Source organism: Quercus robur, chromosome 5, assembly GCF_932294415.1.
Source record: "Quercus robur chromosome 5, dhQueRobu3.1, whole genome shotgun sequence".
Taxonomy (NCBI): domain Eukaryota; kingdom Viridiplantae; phylum Streptophyta; class Magnoliopsida; order Fagales; family Fagaceae; genus Quercus; species Quercus robur.
Window position 1 is genome coordinate 76619656 of NC_065538.1, and position 21092 is coordinate 76640747.

Here is a 21092-nt window from a genome sequence, read left to right on the forward strand (position 1 = left end):
CAATAATGAGGATCTTCAATTCATAAAAAACTCTCACATTCCATCCTACAGTTAAGCTTATGCATAGCTCTATTGCTATTATTCTCACGAACTTAAAATATAGGTCACTAATTTCCTTTCTCTATAAAGTGACCATGCAATATATATGGGTCCAATCGGTATGAGATTATTTTAAGCATTTTTAGCACTTAAACATAGGTTCCTAAATATAAAGCACTTGTTTGGATACCACTTATTTTGTTGAAACTGAAAAATTATTATTGAAAGTACTGTAAATAAATATAAAAATTTGTTGAAATAGTACAGTGGGACCTATGAATAATTCTAAAAAGTGCATTGGAGCCCATAAATAATAACAAAAATAAGCTAAATAGTGAAATAATTTTAATTTTTAATCCTAACTCAAATGCACATTAAAATGGTGCCACAGCCACGCCTTATTTGCTTGTCATTGCACATATCTACAAGTTTTGAGAAGCAGGGAACTGTTTCTCCATTGGGTAATATTTGTGATTTAAAATCATTTCCGCATCCTTATCTCCACGCCCACTACAATTTACCACAACCTTTGTACCAGTAGGCAAAGTGGGGCAAAGTTTATTCAGAAACGCCAATGCATGAGAGGCCTCCAACGATGGAATTATACCTTCCAATCTGCATAACAATTGGCAAGCTGCAAACAATAGGGAACCACAAATTAATAGTCTCAAGTTTAGAAAATAGTATTCTCCATAATTTCATTTTCTTGTACATATCAATTATTATATATGAAAAAAAATCTTGTTGCGCACTCAATAATGTACAATCCGTACGTATCATATTAAGAATTGCATATGTGATATCCACAATAAAATGTGAATAGTAATAGTGTGTACGGATAATATATATTAGTAAGTATGTGATAATCATTACTCATTGTATAATTGCATCATCACATACCATCTAGGGCTTCCTTGTCCGTGACACTGTAGTATTCTGCACGTCCTGTGTCTTTAAGAAAGCTCAGCTCTGGGCCAACAGCTGGGTACTCTAGCCTGCATTTATTTGTGGATTAGGCACATCTACATCACACTAAAAAGTAGCCATTACTATCATCTTAATTAATTTATTAATGGACAAAGTTTAGCAACAAAATTAATTGTACCTTAAGGCTAAAAACTCACTCAATAAAATAAATACTACAACATATTTTGAAAATCTAACCGTTGAATTGCATGTTTTTTACGCCCTTAATACACATGTTAAATTTTGTGTCAATCGGATATCATTTACTATATGATCTATAAACTTATATTTTGTACATAATTTTAAATTACAAAAACTTGCAATTTAAAAAATTTATTGATGACATAGCTATTGATCTTTAATTTTCTTGAAATTTTGCAAGTATGGAGGATATAAGAAGAAGATGTAATCCAATGGTGGATTTGTCAAAATTCACATCCAATAAAAAGATATTAAGTAAGTTTATAGCCTAAGACTACAACTAATTTTGTAGCTAAACTTTGTCCTTAATTAATTTAATAATTGGTCTAAACTAGTATTAGCAACTTGCATTAGACGTGACAATATATATTCATACGTGGATTAAGTGAAAGGAAGGTTTAAAGTTTAAACAAATTGGGTCTTAAGTCTTAACCCGAGAGTCAAAAATCACTTGTCTCAAACATTATCTTTTTTTTTTGGTAAGCTCAAACATTATCTTTGCTTTTTACTGTTAAATATAAATTTGATTATTTTTTGGGGTCAAACGTTATCCTACTTTATTATATATATCACGTTGCATCTTTCTTTCGAAAGTGCTGATTTTGTAATCATTTTTTTTTTTTTTTTATTCTTATAAAAATATGCGGTGGTTCGACCTTGGCCTATGCTCTATTGTCTATAGTGTAAATAAAAATGCTACTCCTACTCCTGTTTCAATTTTTGTATATAAGTTTCTCAAAAAAGTTAAAAAAAATTGTATATATGCACTTTATGCTGTGTATACAGGTAAAAAGTGTGCACAAAACTGTAAATTAAATTAACCATAGGGAGTTTTGTAGCTTGTTGACATATTTTGGTATTTTCAATGTAAATATTTAAGATTCAAATCCCTTAACCATTAAATATATATATAAAAAAAATGTAAATTGACGAAAGAAAAAATTTCTCATTGTCTCCTCATTTATAATTAAAAAGTCTGTAAATATGTTATTGAAAATAATGATTTTTTATCATAAGATCAAGATATCAACTAATTTTATGGTTTAAGTGGGTTCGAATATTAAATCTTTTATTTCATAACAAATTTTTTTACTAGTAGAGTTAATTGTAACTCATTGTTATTGTGTTAGTTTAATCAACATTTTATATTAGAATTGTACTAAAATTATAATTTTTTATATGCTAAATGAATTAAAAATTTGGTGCTTTGGTTCTTACCCCACGCCAACTGAGTGTGGCCTTATAATTTGGCCTTCCTCATCTTGCAACAAGTAGCTCATGGTTCCATGGTAAACTCCCACATAACCTTTAGCCAAAGTTGCAGAGTGCTTGTCACTTTCCAAGCCAAACCCACCAGCCTCAACTCCAATCAACCTCACATCTTTTTCTTTAATAAATTCATGGAACAACCCCAATGCGTTAGAGCCACTCCCTACACATGCAACCAACACATCAGGCTTGCCACCCCATTTCTCCATTGCTTGTCTCCTTGTTTCTTTTCCAATCACTGATTGAAACTCTCTGACCATGCTTGGACATGGATGAGGCCCCACTACTGTTCCTGTCAAGTAATAGCTGCTCTCTAAGTTTCCCACCCATTCCCTGAAGGCCTCCGAGGTTGCATCCTTAAAATTTCCATCAACTGATTTAACCTATATATTAACAGCATTCATGTCAGTTTTTGCAAAAGTTTATGTCTATTTAACATAAAAATTTATTTTACATACTCATCTTTTTAAAATATCACATATCAAATTATTTATTTTACACTATATTTTATTAAATTAAATTTTCTTATCATTTATAATTGTTTCTTTTTCTTTATACACAATAATCAAACATTCACTCTCATTTTTAATTCTTGATATTCACTCTTGTTTTTCATTTTCGAGATACATAAAAAAAAAATAAGAAATTAAATGTATAAATTTACATAATTATTGTAGGGTCACGTTCCAGAACGAACCGAAATTGTAGTTGGGTCAGGACGTGAGTGGGCCCATACAATATCATTTGTAGAGAGTGGGATCGAAAGGCTAAATCATGTTTACCCGGCGGTGGTTTTGTTAAGCTGTTCATACATGGTTCAGGTGTATTCACCTTTGGAACCCCTCCCTCTCCCCGTGGGACTGGAGGCCCCCCTTGTTTAGGTTACATATTTTTTCTTTTATACTAGCATGCGTTCAATTTCCTTCGTCCACGTGTAGGGTCGACCTTTTCAAGACTGATACTTGTCCCATCTGTCCCAGACCTAAGTCGTTGGGAGAGGCTGATAAAGCCAAGGAACACGGCTCTGTTAGGTGCAAAGATCAGTCTGGGAAAGGCAGTAAGGTCAGCCTTTCCAAGATATTTCAGATTTTCTTTTAAGATTGTCCCTATGCCGCTTTTGCCCCTTTTCCTGGTGGAGCTTTGGACCAAACCGAGGGCTGCACCGTCCTCGGCTGCCTCTTTGGGCCCATGTGTGCTTTACACTAATGAGCTTGGACTAACATCTTCTTCGGCTTGGGCCTTAAAGCTTCCCATGAACAAATGGGCCTAGCCCATATATTGTTGGGCCCCACAATTATTATAACAAATTTATAAATTTACATAATTATAGATTGACGGATGTAGATTATTTTTTAATTAAAATTTTATAAATTTTACACATTTTTCAATTATACGCCAAAACAACAATTTTGATGGTCAATATTTACCTCTCTACCGTACTATTTTGGAGCTATATTATATTTCTTGCATGTCAGAAGTGATTATTCATGAAGGGACTATTGGATTGGTCCACTGTCCTTTTTTCGTTTTAAGAATCATGCCAACAAGCACCATATAGCAATCATCGAGAGGTTGTGTCGTAGGGTTCTCCTTCAAATATGGTCCCAGTTATAATAAATTATATCCACAGCCCACAGATATTCCTTTGTATTAGGTTTTGTTTTTGGGAAAGCTTATTTATTTATTGAAAATTCGTAAAAATATAGTTACATAAAAAATAATGAGACTTTAAAAATTGATACCTCAAATTTTCAAGATTTGAATAATTGAGTGTGTGTTGCGCAAATATGTAATAAATCTCATATTATATGTTTACCATGTAAATTTTGAGTTTATAAGTAATTATAGAAACTCTAATAGTAAATTTATAACATTTGACGCATCTAATATATATCATAATAGTTTGTATGTTTGTTGAATACACAATTCACTTTTAAATGTGAACTAGCCTCTATTATATGTTAATTATGTAGACTCTTCCTTATAGCCATTAAAATATGATCTAAAGAATGAAGTTACATCATTTTGTTACAGGTACAATATATTTGTCTAGTCTTTATTGAATATGATATCAAATCAAATCTTTATAAAAATTATCATTTTATATTAGAGAAAATAACTCTGGGAGTGAAAAAGTTTTTGAACGTTTCAAAAGCTTGTACCTGAATTGAATTATTTAACCATTATCTATAATAAAGTTTGAACTCAAAATCACTAATTCTTCAAAAAAAAAAAAAAAAAAAACTCAAAATCACTGTTATGATACCACAGTAAAATCATAAAACATGACTGTCAGAAAAATGTGAATTATTGTAAGAAATAAAGAAATATTTATGTATACCTCAGCGCCCAGCAACTTCATCAACACCAAATTAGAAGACTGTTTCTCCATATCTTTGGTACCCATGAAGATTGTGCACTGTAAAGAAAGTTTGGCACATGCAGCAGCTGTGGCCACACCATGTTGTCCAGCACCAGTGGCTGCCACAACACTTTTTCGGCCTAGACGTTTGGCAATCATGGCCTGGGCTATGGCGTTGTTGATCTTGTGTGCTCCACCATGGTTCAGATCTTCTCTTTTTAGATATATATCTGGGCCTTCTCCATTATTGTTCTTCTTGTAGTGATTTGTGAGCCGCTCGGCAAAGTATAGAGGTGTTTCCCTCCCAACATAGTCTCCTAGTGCCGTTGCTAGCTCAGCCTAAAATAAATTCATCCATTAAAAAAAAAAAAAAAAAAAAAAAAAAAAAAAAACTCAGCTTTTGCATGAAGAGTCATTTTAGCATTTTTCTTTCCCTCTTTTGGTCATGCTATATATGAATAATTAGTCTAATGACACAAAAACTTCCACAGTATTATTTATAATTTTTTAAGTGGTATGTTGTGATTAGTGTACAATAAAAATGACATTCATATTAGAATGATATGAAAATAATATTACATCAATTATAACTTATCACATTTTTAAAATATGAAAAAGGTCAGGAAATGATGTGTATTTAGAGTGTTTAAGAGCTCAAAAAGTTTTTTTTTTTGGTTGGGCTAGCTTCTAGCTAAAATCTAACATTGGTTTTAAACTCCCACAACTTTCTTCCGGTTAATGAAAGAAGAATAATGTCATTCACAATGGATTTTTAGTATTCTTAGTTTGTGTAGCGCTTAGTTGTGATTGTTTAATGCAAACCTGAAACTGGGCGTCATGCAAAACCAAATTGAATTCAGCTTCAAGATCGCTCAAGCAAGAAATCAATGTCTCTGGCACGAAATTCCCTCCAAACCTCCCAAATTTTCCTTTACATCCTTTCCTTTCATGATCAGTTTCTTCAACTAGTTGTGGCTTTGGCAATGTCGGCCTCCTCATAATCAAACTCCTAGTCGAACCGATAATATCCTTAACCAAAGTGTTGTGATCAACAACTACAGCACGAACCACAGAGGCATTGCCTATTCTTCTCTTAACACTAACATGTCCACTGGTTGGACATATTTGGGAAATAAGAAGATCAGTTCGCATATTACAAGCCATATTTGTGTAAGGGTGAGAGAGAGAGAGAGTTATATTTGGGTGTTTGTTAATACTCAGTACTTGTTGGAACACTTTGAGTTTTTTTTTTTTTTTATAGAGGCATTATTCTCAGACAAGTCAAAGGTAGTTAACAAATACGGTACTCAAAACGGCCACCAAAACGAGGAACACGAGGAGGTTTTATGAAAAAACGAGGTTCACAAGTGTCTAATTCGCAGGGACACAGTGGCCACCAGTGGCAGAACTAAAGCCCAGGCTGTGAGAAAATACACTCTATTACGGATGTATGTTTCTCTCCTCTCACATCTGGTAGGACTCACCAGCTTGTGAGAGGGAGGAAGCATATACTTCCTCCAAAGCTGGTGGGGCCTCAATTTTTTTTTTTCTTTAAATCCTTTATATTACATATAAATATTAAACTTTTCTAAAGATATAGCCTATAAAAATAGGGGTTGGCCTAAGCAAAAATTTCTAGTTCCTCTCCTGATGGCCACAATCCTCATTTGCTTATCAGTTTACATCACATGAACCCAATAATCGAAAGGGAAGTAGTGCAATGGTTCTACCGCAAGTGTTGTCCTTAGTGTGTGCAGGTACAGAATTAAAAAAAAAAAAAAAAAATCTACTTTTCATGTGTGGAAAATGGATATTTGTCCCCTAATTTACAAACTATGTATTAAAATATTCATGTTATGAAACTATTTACCAAATGCCCTTCTTTTTTAAACTCGATCATAAAAAAATTGAATTCTGTGTAAAACTCGATTTTGAGGATATCGAGTTTTATATATATTTTTAAGAAGAACTCGACATTAGTAATGTCGAGTTCCATTTAAATTTTCAAAAACATTTAAGTGGCAAAATATGCATAAAACTCGACATTGTTAATGTCGAGTTACACAGGTAATACGATTTTGTTAAAATCGAGTTTAAAAAATCGGGGTATTTTGCTAAATAGTTTCAAAATATAAACATTTTACTACATAGTTTGTAAATTAGGGGCAAATGCCCATTTTCCCCTTTTCCACATAGGGCAATTGACTTGAGAAGGATGTTGATATAATATATCTGTACAAGTTACCCATTTTATATTTTTGGGCATAAATAAATAAAAAATTCTTGAACATTACGTGTGATCCATATTATATATATATATATATATATATATATATATATTTATATATATATATATATTATATTGACAAAATTTGACTCCAAATCCCCTTGAAATCATGGACAAGTCAGAACTTAAAGTTAGGAGGGACGGTTTTGCTATTGGTTGCATGTGGCTGCTCCAGCCTTTAGCTCTGTTGCTTAACCACTAAGGATTTTTTTTTAATTAATTAATTATTTATTTTTGTATTTTATGTGTGGCTTTGATATTAGTTTGTTTAAAATTTAATTTTTTTAAAAACTATTATTGATAATTTTTGTTGTTGTGCTTATTTTATTGGGCTTGTATATTTTGTTTTAGATTTTAGGTTTATACATTTTTTATGCCCTTTAAATTGAGGAAAATGCGAGAGTAAACTAATAAAAATTTACTACCTCAACAGTTTGTAAAAATGTTATAGAAACATTTGTGGCTATAATATTATTCTTAAAAGAATCAATGATATTGTTAGGGGAGCAAAGTGTAATTTTATATAACAAAATTACTAAAATTTATAACTATATATATACTAATATTTTTTTACAAAAAAATTAGGGGGACAATGGTCAAAGTCTCCCTATGTTCATGTTTGAAATGATATTTTCTAATTTTGTTACATGAAAAATTATAAAAATATTCATGTGTATTATTTAAACAAGTTACAAATTATAAAACTATATATATGAATGATTTTTTTCAACAACCGCATAATATGCTAGAATAAGATAGTTTGAAACGTGCTCGGAGTCAACTTTTTTGATATTATGTAATCTCAAACAAAATTGTATATTATACCCCATTTTTATGTAAAGTGGTCCATGTCTACCTAAAAAATAAAGAAAAGGAAAACCTTATATTGTATGTACTCTCCTCCCATTTTATTTATTTATTTATTTTAAATTCTAAATTAAGAAAACGTTTTCATAATTCACCAGAGACACAATTTTTTTTTTAATGTTTAAATAAAAGAAGAGAATTAAAGGAAAAATATTCAGAATACAGTCTCTATATCTTGAACGATGTGGTGATATATAAAGCTACATATATATGCATACAAAGCTTGGCATGTGAGGTTGTTTGTCAAAAAAAAAAAAAAAAAAAAAATGAAGAAAAAAGAAAAAAGAAAAGGTTAACATATGCTAAATGTAATACCACATGTACTACTAACACAGTAACACCATCAAACCTCTCTCTCTAACCAATAACTTTCTAATGTGTCAAATTTAAGGTAAATAAACTTAGTCCATTTTGTTTTATTTTACATATTATGATGAGGAAAATTTTTATTTAAAGTAAATCCATCATAGCTTGTGAAGATTGAAGTTATTAGGTTATATATTGTTAACCGAAGCGACAATTGTGTTTTTGATAAATCATATTCTATTGTTATATCTTTTAATATTTATTAATATAGCTATTTTTTTTAAAATATTTTTAATTATAAATGTCTACTTCAACATTGAATTTTAAATGAGAGAGAGAGAGAGTTCAAAAAGAATCTCTTGAAAAATATGTTGCTAGTAATAAGAAAAACAAAACTTATATAGTAATTTTATTTCACAAAAAATCAAGAGGAAGGAATTATAAACAAAAAATTATAAAGTAAAATTAAATAAATATTATTTAATTACTTTTTAATTTTTTTTAAAAAATACCTCATATGTTCTAGCATTTCATGCGGCCATAATTTTGCAAACTATTGATTCAGTCCTTTGTTTTTCAATCAAGTGTTTGTTTAGGTATTCTATAGTTTCTAATAGCTTATTTGCTAAATATGATACAAAAAAGATATACGAAGTAGGATTATAAATGAATTAAGCCGTTCATAAACAATTTGGGCTTAACTTGATAAAAAGTTTACTCATGTTTGTTTGTTTATAAACAACCCAACCTTTAATTTTAGTTTTAGTTTTGTTAATAAAAGAGCCAAACTCAAGCAATTTTTTTTTGTGTGAACAAACTAGGAAACAATATAGCTTGATAAAAAACAAGTTGAGCCTAAGCTCATTTATGGATTTAGTAATAATTTTGATATCGACTTGAAAAGTTAAGTCATATCTTACTAAGTTTTCAATTAATTAGGAGTTAGGTCCACTTGTCCAAATCAAATGAGCTTAATAATATGTTTAATATGTGCTTGATAATGTACTTGTATTGTATCACAAGCTCAAGAGCTTGATATCGAAATCAAACTTGGCTTGAATAATAAATCAAGCTGAGTCAAGCTAAACTTAAGCTTCTGAACTTTTTGATGAGGTGAGCTTGGTTCAATCTTGAACTGCGAGCTTGAATATTTTATTTTTGTTGTTGAGATGAGCTTAAACATTCAATAATCATAAAATCTTGATTCATTAACAGCTCTAATATAAGCTAGAACATTAATGTGTAAAATTCAAATACTCCAAATTTTAGGAAATAAAATTTAAATTTGAAAATTTTAAACTTTAAAATTCAAAAATACTCCGACCTTTAAGAGTTGCAAAAATCCAAACTTTTTGTGACGTCAACTTTTTTATTAACACGATTCAATCATTCAAACGCTGTGAAACATTTTAGTATTTCTAAACATGTTATTCTGGATATTGACCCCTGGTCACATCGGGTGGATGCCGTAAGGCCTTGGGTTAATAAGGGCCACTCGTTAGAGTACTGATTGAGCTATAACATGTGTAGCTTGTGGTTAGATACAAGGAACAACAACGTTTAAATGGCACCATCCCGGAGTCCCGGCCAATGGTAGGGACAACAAATTTTTTTGAGATATATAATAACTAAACAAATTGAAACTTTAGTACAATATATAATAACTAAAGAACAAGAAGAAGAGAAAAGACGTATCAAAATGTGAGGAGCTTTGTGCTAAATTTTAGCATCACAAGCATCACGTGGGTTAGGAACTCCCAGATATTTTGAAAAAAAAAAAAAAAGAGTCAACAATCAAAAGAAGTTAAATGGGGAATTGACGGTTCAAGCGGATAAAGTAAAATCCACATGTTTTTTTTTTTTTTTTTAGCTTTAAAATCCACATGTTTTGAATGTGTTTTTATTATGCACAAATAAAAGTGACACCCATCTCTTTTTCAGCCTTCTTTTATCATACAATAATTGTTAGTTTCTTGGTTAATACTTGACTAGACAACATACTAGAGGGTTTGTTTAACAAAGACTTTTAACCTTTTTCTATTGTTTTATTAATTTTTTTAAAAAAATAAAACTAAAATTTAGAGTTGTTTGAATTTTACTTTTTAAAGTTTGGAAGCGTTTGGATGTTGCACTCTAAAGTTTCAAAATTTGTGGATATAAAATCCAAACACTTCCAAACTTTAAAGGTTCTCCAACAGTCAAGCTATCTCTATTTTTTCTCTAAAAAAGTCACTGTTCACACAAAAAAAACCCCTCCAACAACCTCTCCATCTCCAAATTTTTATTTAGATTTGCTACAGTAGCTCTCCAGGCCTGGAGAGTTACTGTAGCTTATGCAAAGAATATTTCCCCATAAAATAATATCGGTTGAATTAAAAAAATACTTTTTTCTCTTTCCTCCCTTTCTCTCTCCTCTCACGGCTACAAACACAACAGCTACAAACACAACCATCTTTCTCTCAAACATCTCTAAACTCAAGCATAATCAAAATACAAACACAAAAACATAATTTTAAAATTAATCAAACCACAACAATAAAAGCAAAAAAATTTTTGCTCTCATAAAACTGATATAATTTAAACAACAAATCTAAAATCAAAACAACAACAACAACAGATCAAGAACAGAAAAAAAAAAAATTAGAACAACAATAAAAGATCAAGGAAAAAAAAAAAGAAGCCGATCTGACAAATCTAAAATCAGAAACAACAACTAATCAAGAATAAGGAAAAAAAATAGAAGCCGATATGACCCCTGGTTGCATGCACTTTGCAGTGAGGAGGAGGAGCAACGGTGGCGGTGTGGTGGAGCAAAGACTATTTCTCCTTTCTCTCCATGCGTGTCTGTGTGTGTTTGAAGATAATGACACCAAAAGGCAAGCAAGATTATGCGAGAGCTAGAGAATTTATGGAATCAAGTAGAAAAAGAAAAAAAAAAAAAAAAAAAAAAGAGAGTAGAAAATGAGAGAGCTAGAGAAAGAAAGAGAGAGGGAGGTTTTGGAATCAGGTGGAAAGTAAAAAAAAAAAGAAAAAAAAAGAGGAGAGGATGGAATCCTATGGGTGTACGTGTGTGGTGGACAAAATGCAAGAGGAAAAAAAAAGAAAAAAAAAAGGAAACGTATGGTTGAAAGAAAGGCAAAGAATAAGAAATCACAATTTAAAATTACTACTACAATATTTTCACAATAAATTTTAAGTAATTAGCTAATATTGGTGAGTAAAAATATAATTTCAGTGGTGGGTTCAAATTAGAACTAGTAACAACTTTCCATATAAGATTTTGTTATGATTCTTGTGAAAGTATTGCAAAAAATATTGTGGATGTAACACTTTTTGTTGAAAAATATAATTGTTGAGAATGAATAGAGGAAGAAAAAATAAAGATTAAAAAAGAATAAAGAATGAATGAAGAAATATTATTTAAATGAGATGGAGAAAAGATAGAGAGTCTGTTGGAAGACATTTTTGAAAAAGTGAGTAGGCAAAAGGTAAATGTTACTGTTGATTGCCCAAACAATACAAAAATTTGCCTAGTTTGCTGGAGATACTCTTAGGAGGTAAAATCTAAATTCTGAAACGTCAGGATATAAAATCCAAACACCTCAAACTTCAAGGGGTAAAATCCAAATTTTAAAATTTCAAAGTGTGAAATTCAAACACTCCCAAACTTTAAGGGTATAATATTCAATTTGCCTTTTTTTTTTTAAAGAAGTACAAAGTCATGTACTTAAATTTAGAATAGCTATTTAACATATGAATATTTATTTACTAGGTATGACAATTTCTTAGAATCTATTTGCTAAAGGTAATACTCACTAAAAAACTATACTAAGAATGATAATGAATGTCATTATCTTCCAACAATAAACAGCTAAATTTTGATAAGGCATTCTCACAATATTTAAAATTTTGCAATGAATGATAATATATGCTACAATTTAAACTCTTCATCAAATGAAATACCTGCAACCATTTACAATGAAGATTTTGTTATCCATGCTTCCTTCTTTATTATCTTATTTTATGAGCACAACTTCGATGTTTAGCTTACTTAATTTTTAATATGAAAAACCCTTTTAAGCAAGAAAATAAATAAAAAAAGAAAATGATAATAAAAGACATATGTCATCAAAGTTTCCGTTAAGATAAAATTATAAGTATAGAAGATTTAAACTTAATAAATTAGTGTTTTCTATGTGACAAATAGAACATATATTTTAATTCTCACTTTCCAAGCATGACTACCACGTAAAATTCAAAATACACGAAGAAAATTTTTAGGACATTAAAATTTAGTGGAGTTTATTTTAGACATTGCACAAGAGAATATTCTAGAAATCATAAGATTTCATTAGGGTTTATCTAAGAGTGTAATAGGTGGGGTATATGCTCCTTTAGTTTAGGGAAGGAATGAAACTATCCCAAACAGGGTTTATCTAAGAGTGTAATAGGTGGGGTATATGCTCCTTTAGTTTAGGGAAGGAATGAAACTACCCCAAACATAAAGGGTGAAAGTGCTTTTTTGCCTTTGTGTGCGTATGTGTTTTTATTTTATTTTTACTTTAAACAATGTGTTAAAAAAAAAAAGCCATCCCAAGAAAATTGTGCATAAAAGAATGAAATTTGGCTCAAAAAATTGACTAATCCAAATATATATATATATATATATATATATATATATTGTAGGGATACAAAAAAATATCACAATATTTTTACAATACTTTTATTTTTAGTTATGGTGGGTCCTAGTCTAATATTTTTATATTTTATTTTAGAGTAATGCTATGTTTACAAAATTTTAACAACAAATCTTAGGTGGTAAATTGTTACTGGTTTTATATTTTGCATTAAAAAAAAAAAAACAAAAAAGGCCAGTTGAATAAAATAGTGCTTGAAATAATGAATTTTCGCTCAACAAATTTGACTAAACCAAAAAAGAAGCTTAAGAACACAACAAAATATCACAATATCTTTTATTTCCAACAAACTAGTTTGATATTTTATTATTTTATTTTTTACGTCTACAATATTTTCACAACAAAATTTAAGTGACAAATTGCTACTGGTTTTAAATTGGAACCACCACTTTGAATTGTGTATTAAAAAAAAAGAAAAAAAAAGCCAGCACAAGAAAACTTTGCGTGAAATAATAAATTTTGACTCACCTAATTTGACTAAAATAAAAAAGAAGTCTAAGAACATAACAAAATGTCACGATATTTTTACAATATTTTTATTTTTAGTTGTGATATGTCCTAATATGATATTTTATTTTAGAAAAATGCTACCTTCACAACATTTTCAAGAAAAATTTTAGATGACAAATTGTTACTGATTTTAAACTAGGCCTATTATTGATATCATTTTTTTATCCACTTAAGATTTGTTGTGAAATTATAGTGAAAATTTTGTGAATTTAGCATTTATTATTTATTTATTTATTTTGATCTATAAGGAACTGAGATCTCAACAATTGTGAAAATATTGTGACAACAATAAGATGTTATAACATTTTCACAATACAATTAATTTTAGTTGTGGTTGGTCTTAGTCTTATATTTTATTATTTCATTTTGAGCGAATTATCATATCAATAATTGTGAAAATATTGTAAGAATATTTTATGCTAGTATAGCTATATTGTGTCCGCATATTAAAAGAAAAAAGAAAACACAAAAAAAGCTAGCTCAAGCAAAATGGTGAGTTTTGCTTCACCAAATTGAATAAACCAAAGATTACTGTAGATTAAGTTGTTGGCTCTTTTTATATAATTAGTAGATAGAGAAAATTCAATTAGAATTAAAATTATATTTCAATTGGAGTTTAATTTTGTCTCATGTGTCTCATCTAAACTTCTTAATTTTTGTGTCAAGAGAGTAAATTTAGTACAAAATACAAGGAGTTTAATATAAATGAACCATAAGAAACTCAACCATATATCTAATTATATATCTAAAATTAGAAGAAGAGACGGTTTAAAAGGTTATGCTTTCCAATTCCATTTGTTTGTCTAGCTAAAAATAATTCAAATTTATGAAATTTTTACATAATACTATGAACAATCATTATTTATCAGGTAGAAACTTATATATATGGTGTATGTGTTTTTTTCTTTTTTCTTTTATAATTGTACTTGTGCATATGCATAGAATTCTAAACTAATGTTTTTAATGGAGACATTTAGGATTTCAAATCACCATCTCCTAAATTATCAAAAAAAAGAAAGGAAAAAAAAATCCGGTTCTAATCTTTCTAAATTATTATATCTCTAATCCTTTAATGGCCCAATTGGTCACACTCACAAGCCCAGGTTACTAGGCCTGGCCCTCCACCAATGAAATTATGTGCTAATCTATAGAGCTTATTATGTACCATGACTGCTTTCTATTGGACCATTTACAGATAAAAACGGAGGAGTGGGATTGAAATATTGAAATGCAGCCATACCTTTTTGAAGGCTAATTTAACCCAATTCAAGTACAATCCAAGCTTTGGTTATTTCCATGACTTGGATCACATCTGCGAAAGAAAGCCCAAACTGCCAACGCTCGGGTTGGGCTTCAGCTGAGACATCTTACGGCCGACAGAGCCCAATCTCCAATTAACGTATGCTTCTATATTGTTGCCATCTTTTTTAAGGTTGGGTTGGGCTTCAGTTACATTTTAGGCCTCAAGTAAGACTCCTTTTTGAAAAATGCAAAAGACAATTATTTATTTATTTATTTATTTTTCAAAATTTGATAAAATTATATATATTCACACACATAGGCTCATCAACATGCCGAAGTACAACCAGGCAAGACCTTTCCATTCTGCTTGAAACTCGTCCTCAAAATGGATCTAATTTCATTTCACACTTTGCGTTCTTTATGTTTTTTGGCTCGCTACTAGAATTTGACTGAACTATCAAGATACAAGATAGCAATATTCACAAATGCCTATTCAGATTACGTGTGACAAACCACTTTTTAATGAAAATTAAAGTGGGAAGGATTTTTTTTTTCCTCTAACAAAAAGTGGGATAAGAAGATTTGAACCACATTTTTACCTATAGAAAGAACTAACTATTGTCATTGAACTACAAAGAATATTTTTGGATGGAAGGGAACGAGTTGAGAGTATAGGATAGATAATAAAGATGATTTTTTTTTTTGTTGAATTTAAGATTGAAAAAATTTATAGATGTAAAAAAAAAAAAAGGCTCAATTTTATAGATGAGTCAATACAAAATCAAACTTTGCCATTTTTCTGGCCTCACTATTACTACTAGAGGGAGCTGTATTCCATTGTATTTGCTAAAACTTCTCTATGTCAAGTCTGGTTTCCTCCATTGATTTCCATTTTCCACTAGGCAACAAACATGGGGCAGAAGAGAGCAACTCTGTAAGGAGATTTGGGCTTGTAACTTCTGTGGCAATTCTGACGCAAAGCAAGCTGAATCCCTGCCACCATAGCTAATATCTGCCCCTCCATTGAAGTCTTTGCAGGTTGCACCTTAATGCTCTGCGCAGCAGTAACTACATCAAGAACATCCCTGATGACAATCCAAATTCCTAAGCAATTCCGTTTAGTCCACATATCACTTCAAAATTAACTTTATGAAAATTATCTTCTGGTGATATCCATCCTTTCAAGTTCTGATGAGTTTGTTTTCTGTAGTTACGCTATTAAAAGTATAAGTTTATTCATTTAGTTTTATTTTGAATATGCGCTAAGTTCAAGCTTTTTACCAAACAAGATTACATTTTTAAACTTAGCACATTTTCTTGTTGAAAAAACTTGAGCTTGTTCATAAATTACTTGATTAACTTATTTTTTCTATTATGTAGTAAAACCATGACTAAAATTTTACCCTTTACAATTTTATAAAATTTTTACTACAAATGAATTGTTTGTATATAAACTACAAATGATAATTTGATATTATATGGACTTATCTACAAACTTACACAGTTTGATTTCAAGTCTATATAAATTTATTTTTGTACAAATATACATATAAAAATGTACTATTATATATAGTTAAATTAAGTTTTGTGTTCATGAACACATTATTATGTTTAAACTTATTTGTTTAATAGTCGAGCCTAAATTTGAGCTTGAGAGAAAGAAAAAGAGTTGTGCCATTTTAAAATTTTATTTTAAGAAATTTTTTATAATACAATTTGACCACTTTCCATTGCTCATAATAGATGAAAGTGAGACAAAAGGGTAAATATACCATTTTTGATAACTTATGGATTGACAATACTAAATTGAGAGTACATATCATCAGTTTAAGATTGACTCAAACATCATGGATCCTTTTTCCATTGAAAAAACTACATAAAATTTTGGAGGGGATGACCCCCTTCTTTGTAGTGATACCTAATTCCATGACAAAGTTTACTTGTATTTGTTCAAAAATATTCTATTGTAATAGTAAGGTGTAGTAGAGGTTGAGGATTGAAAATTGCTATTCAATGTACATGTTTGAAGAATTCAGTCGAGTGAATTGCTTGATTAGTCTACTGACTAGAATGTTAGGCATAAAGGTTTATGAGTCATTTGCGAGACATTTGGTTGGGTGAATCCTTACTATAAAATTTATGATATTAGTTTTTCATGGTTATTTTGTAGTCATTCAACCCCAAAACTCTACTTAAATAAAATTTCAACACTAATCACCGGAGAGGAAGACAAATACGCTAAACCAAAAAAAACCTAAAAAGAGTGATACTTCTTTGAGAGGTTCATACTTTCAAAATCCAAGATCACCATGAAAACACAAAGAGACATCAAATCTTCAAGAAGTCTTGGAGTGATCGAGAGATTAGTATTGTAGTTAGCGAATTGACTTGTGGCAACAACATTGAAGGCACAAGGCAGGATTTGTAGTTACTAGCAAGAGCAGAGAGTGCGAGTACTTAGTCTAATTGCATGTGTGGTCATGTGAGTATCGTTTGTACCACAACAACATTCAATAGTGGATTTGTTGAGCCAAGCTTGGCCCTAGAGTGTTTTTAGCGGTTTGGATTTTCATTCCGTGAACAAATTTCTATCTCGATGTGGGTGTGTGTTTATTCTTTATTGCATTAAATGCGTTTATCCATGATTTAATATTGTGATTGAATATTGACTAATTAACTACCTGATTTACGTCTTGATAAATCCTCAAATTTAACATGAATTGCATGTATCCTTAATTAGTCCCTGTCAATGAAGTTCCTCCTCTCGCCTTTCTTCCCCCAAAGGTTCACGACCGTAAAAGAACTTGTAACAATTAAAGCTCAACCACATGAGCCTCGTAAAAGCTAAGCAAAAACCTAACCACCTTCATTCTCTCATGAACTCAATAAAAGCACAACGGTAACTTCAACTACTTTCACTACACCAAAATAAGTCTATTACATCAAGTGTTAATACAACAAAATTAGTATAGTGGTATTAGACATAATATCACATCTAAAAATTAAAAGTTGTTGCAATAGTAACTTAAAAATAGTAAATTATTACATTAATAATAATTAGTTGTAATAATTTAAAATTTTCAATTGCAATAGAGATTTTAATACTAAATTGAATTTAGAATTTTTTTTGCAATAACTTAAATTGAAGAAATCAATTTTTTTTTAATAACTTAAATTGAAGAAATCAATTTTTTTTAATAACTTAAATTGAAGAAACCATTGTAATAACTTGATACCAATTATATATTTTGCGATATATTATAATAGATCGAAATTTCAAAGAGATGGCTTATTGCAACAAATTTAACATTGCAATAACTAAAATATCAATTATTTTACAATCTATTGCAATGACAAACATGAAACTGCAATGAATATATTATTACAATGATCTAATTCCAATTATTTTACAATCTATTGTAAGAAAAAATATGAAAAATTTAACTATTACAATAAATATACCGTTGCAATAATTTGAACCCAAATTATTTTTGTCAATTCTTTACAATCTATTGTAATAAAATTCATGAAATAATAGCCTATTGCTACAAGATATTCGAAGTAATAAATTGTATATTGCAATTGCAAATATATTATTACATCAAAATTTTCATTAAAATATTTAAGGTTTATTGCAACAAAATTTTTTTGTAGCACAAACTTATTATCTCAAATTTTATTGCAACACTTAGCATAAACTATTGCAATGACTTCGATGTTATTGCAACGATTTTTTTTGTTGTAATAAACATTTTTTGTTGTAGTGCTTCTATTTCTATCTGCGCCTTTTTCTGTTTTTCCTAACATAATAGATAAGAAAGAAGAAGACGAACAACAACAACAACAAAAACAAAAACAAGCACAGGAAAAAGAAACAGAAACAGCAAAACAATGCAGTGCCTGCAAAACATAATAAGGTGTTAATTCTCTGGCAATGCCATAAATGCATATATAGTTTTCTCTCCCGACTCTTTTGCTCTTCCTGCTGTCTTGGCCATGATTAAATACTATCAAGGTATCTACAATACATACACTGTATAATCTTTTATATTCTGCTGCTACTTTTTTGATACCGACAAGTTATAAAATATTGGTAGCAAATTTCTTCCACAAAATTAAATGTCTTGCTGCTATTCACAACGTTGCGTTTTAAATTAGGCTGCATCTATAGTAATCTATATTATGACAATTTAATACTGTTTGGTGGCACTGAATCAATGACTTCGTATACCGTGAAGGTGGCAGTGCATGCATGGCTATTACAACAGCAGCATTGTTTTCTAAAATTGCCAGTAAGTCAGTAACCTTGACCAACAAGTCTAATTATCATCTCATCTCATTGTTAATTAAATTGTTTTCAGGTGTTTTTTTTTTTTTTTTTGATAATTCGATAGTTGGGGGTGAGGGTAATTAAATACCGGAAGGTGTTAACTAATTAAGCTACAAGAATCTAATAAGTTCTATCAATCTTGTTCCTTATAACCTTTTATAAATCAAGACTATGCCCATTGTGTTAGGATCCTCTCCTTTTAAACTAGATCATTTTATGATCTAGATTAAATTTTATAAATTCAAAAACATATCTAGTGTCATATTATTTAAGATTTTAATTTAAAGATCAGATTCGAAAGTAATTAAATAATAGTATGAGGTAACTTTTTCTGTCTGTTTGAGAACAACTTATATATTTAGCTTTTTGCTAAAAGTGTATTAAAGTATACTTGTACTTTAAAAAAGTAAGAAAAAAAATGAAATTTTAGAAAACTGTACATAAAAACTAAGAAGCAAATAATTAGTTTATAAGCTAGCCCCATTAGATCCAAGTCCTATTAGATCTAAGAAATAAAATCTTAACAATAAAATTGATTCTCTCCGTTTCAAGTGAAATGGAGAGGATTGTATTCCATGCCAATAAGCAGCAATGGAGTTTTGTGTTTCTACTCTCCATATTTGTTACCATTTATTTTTTTGGCGATGCATGCTATTAATTACTGTTGCATACATTTCATCTTGTTTAAGGAAGTTGAAGTTTTTTCTGCCGAAAAGAGGTGGAGGTTTAATTTGCATAGTTAAACTTACTGAAGAATTGACACCTCAAAGAAGCTGCCCCTAATTTGTGGTTACTAACGCAGCATCTTGATACTAGGGACTCCAGAACCTTATCATACACTAGCTGTTGGAATTAGATTTAGATATCTTAGTCAATTCTCTACCTTTCTTCTTGAAGAACTTTTGCTATTGCAACATAATAGGAGATTTAAATTCTTTTGAGAGATTTGCCTAATTGGCAGATGGAATCTAAGCGTTGAGGTACGAAATCAAGGACAAAAATTGAAGGCTTTGCTGAAAGTCACAAAGGTACGTAAAATAAAATCAATGCAACATTTGCAGTGATGTTCATGGTACTACTTCCCTCTCTTCGATGTTGGTGGCACAAGGGCTACACTTCTGCCAACATTACTGCTCGGGAGCAATGAAGACCACCCAACTCTGGAGAGTTCTTGCTATACATATTGATTAGTTTCAACAACCCAGTGTTCTTTCCATAAAGATTGCCTTAAATATTTCATACGAGTAGTAGTAGTGATTTTGGAGTACGTCAACCATAATGATGATTATTGTCCCCCTGAGGATTTGTTCATAGGGAGGGTGAAATAAGCGCAGCTGCAATCCAGTAGGTACACTGTACACAGAACTCTTCAGTTGTTATTTTGAAGATAACTCTAGTTAAAAATGAGTATATATATACTTGGGCTCTTCCAAAAACTAAAAAATATATCATGCCTAAAATGTAGTTCTCTAGACCAACCTTAACTTGATCCTCATGAGTTTCATAGAATGACAGGAGAGAACTCATTTCACAGTTCAAATTTAATTTCTGGAATATAATAGTATATAATAAAATATTATTTAAAAATTTAAATGATGTGTAACAGATACACTTTTTAATATGTAATATCAAATATAGACTATTTAATATTTATTTTAAATAGAGTGATCATTTTTTAGGAAAATTATTGAATACTCTGAGAGTACCATAAATATATACTCTCCATTCTTATATGAATTGTGGATTCTACCATGAATTTAATTAGTGGGTCTCACTATTATGTGAAAGAGAGTATTTTATAATTACTCAATTTTTTAAACTATGGAGTACATTTGTAAAAAATGCAATAGCAATTCATGGGGCTTAATTAATTTAAAACTTCATGCCTTTGTTGGTGCCATTCTCTGTATCTTTCAGGTGGCACCATGTGAACTAGAGGCAAAAGCCTTATTAAGATGTCTCTATTTTATAGTCTGTAATCACCATAGTTTGCTAGTTTGCCAATTACTTCCAAAA

At 30.1% G+C, this 21092-nt stretch overlaps 1 protein-coding gene and 1 long non-coding RNA gene across 2 annotated transcripts; one reads left to right on the plus strand and one right to left on the minus strand.

The window, feature by feature from the left end:
• Positions 1 to 419: 419 nt before the first annotated feature.
• LOC126727165 (tryptophan synthase beta chain 1-like) lies at positions 420 to 6044 on the minus strand. Its single transcript, XM_050432705.1, has 5 exons — positions 5660 to 6044; positions 4817 to 5176; positions 2425 to 2858; positions 940 to 1034; positions 420 to 673 (listed from the first exon to the last, which is right to left on the minus strand). The coding sequence occupies exons 1-5, from the start codon at positions 5999 to 6001 to the stop codon at positions 462 to 464; spliced, it is 1443 nt and encodes a 480-aa protein (XP_050288662.1). The 5' UTR covers positions 6002 to 6044; the 3' UTR covers positions 420 to 461.
• A 12544-nt stretch (positions 6045 to 18588) lies between these two features.
• On the plus strand, positions 18589 to 20462 carry LOC126729189 (uncharacterized). Its single transcript, XR_007656533.1, has 3 exons — positions 18589 to 18761; positions 18985 to 19038; positions 20038 to 20462. It is a non-coding gene; the product is annotated as an uncharacterized LOC126729189 (long non-coding RNA).
• The last annotated feature ends 630 nt before the right edge of the window (positions 20463 to 21092 follow it).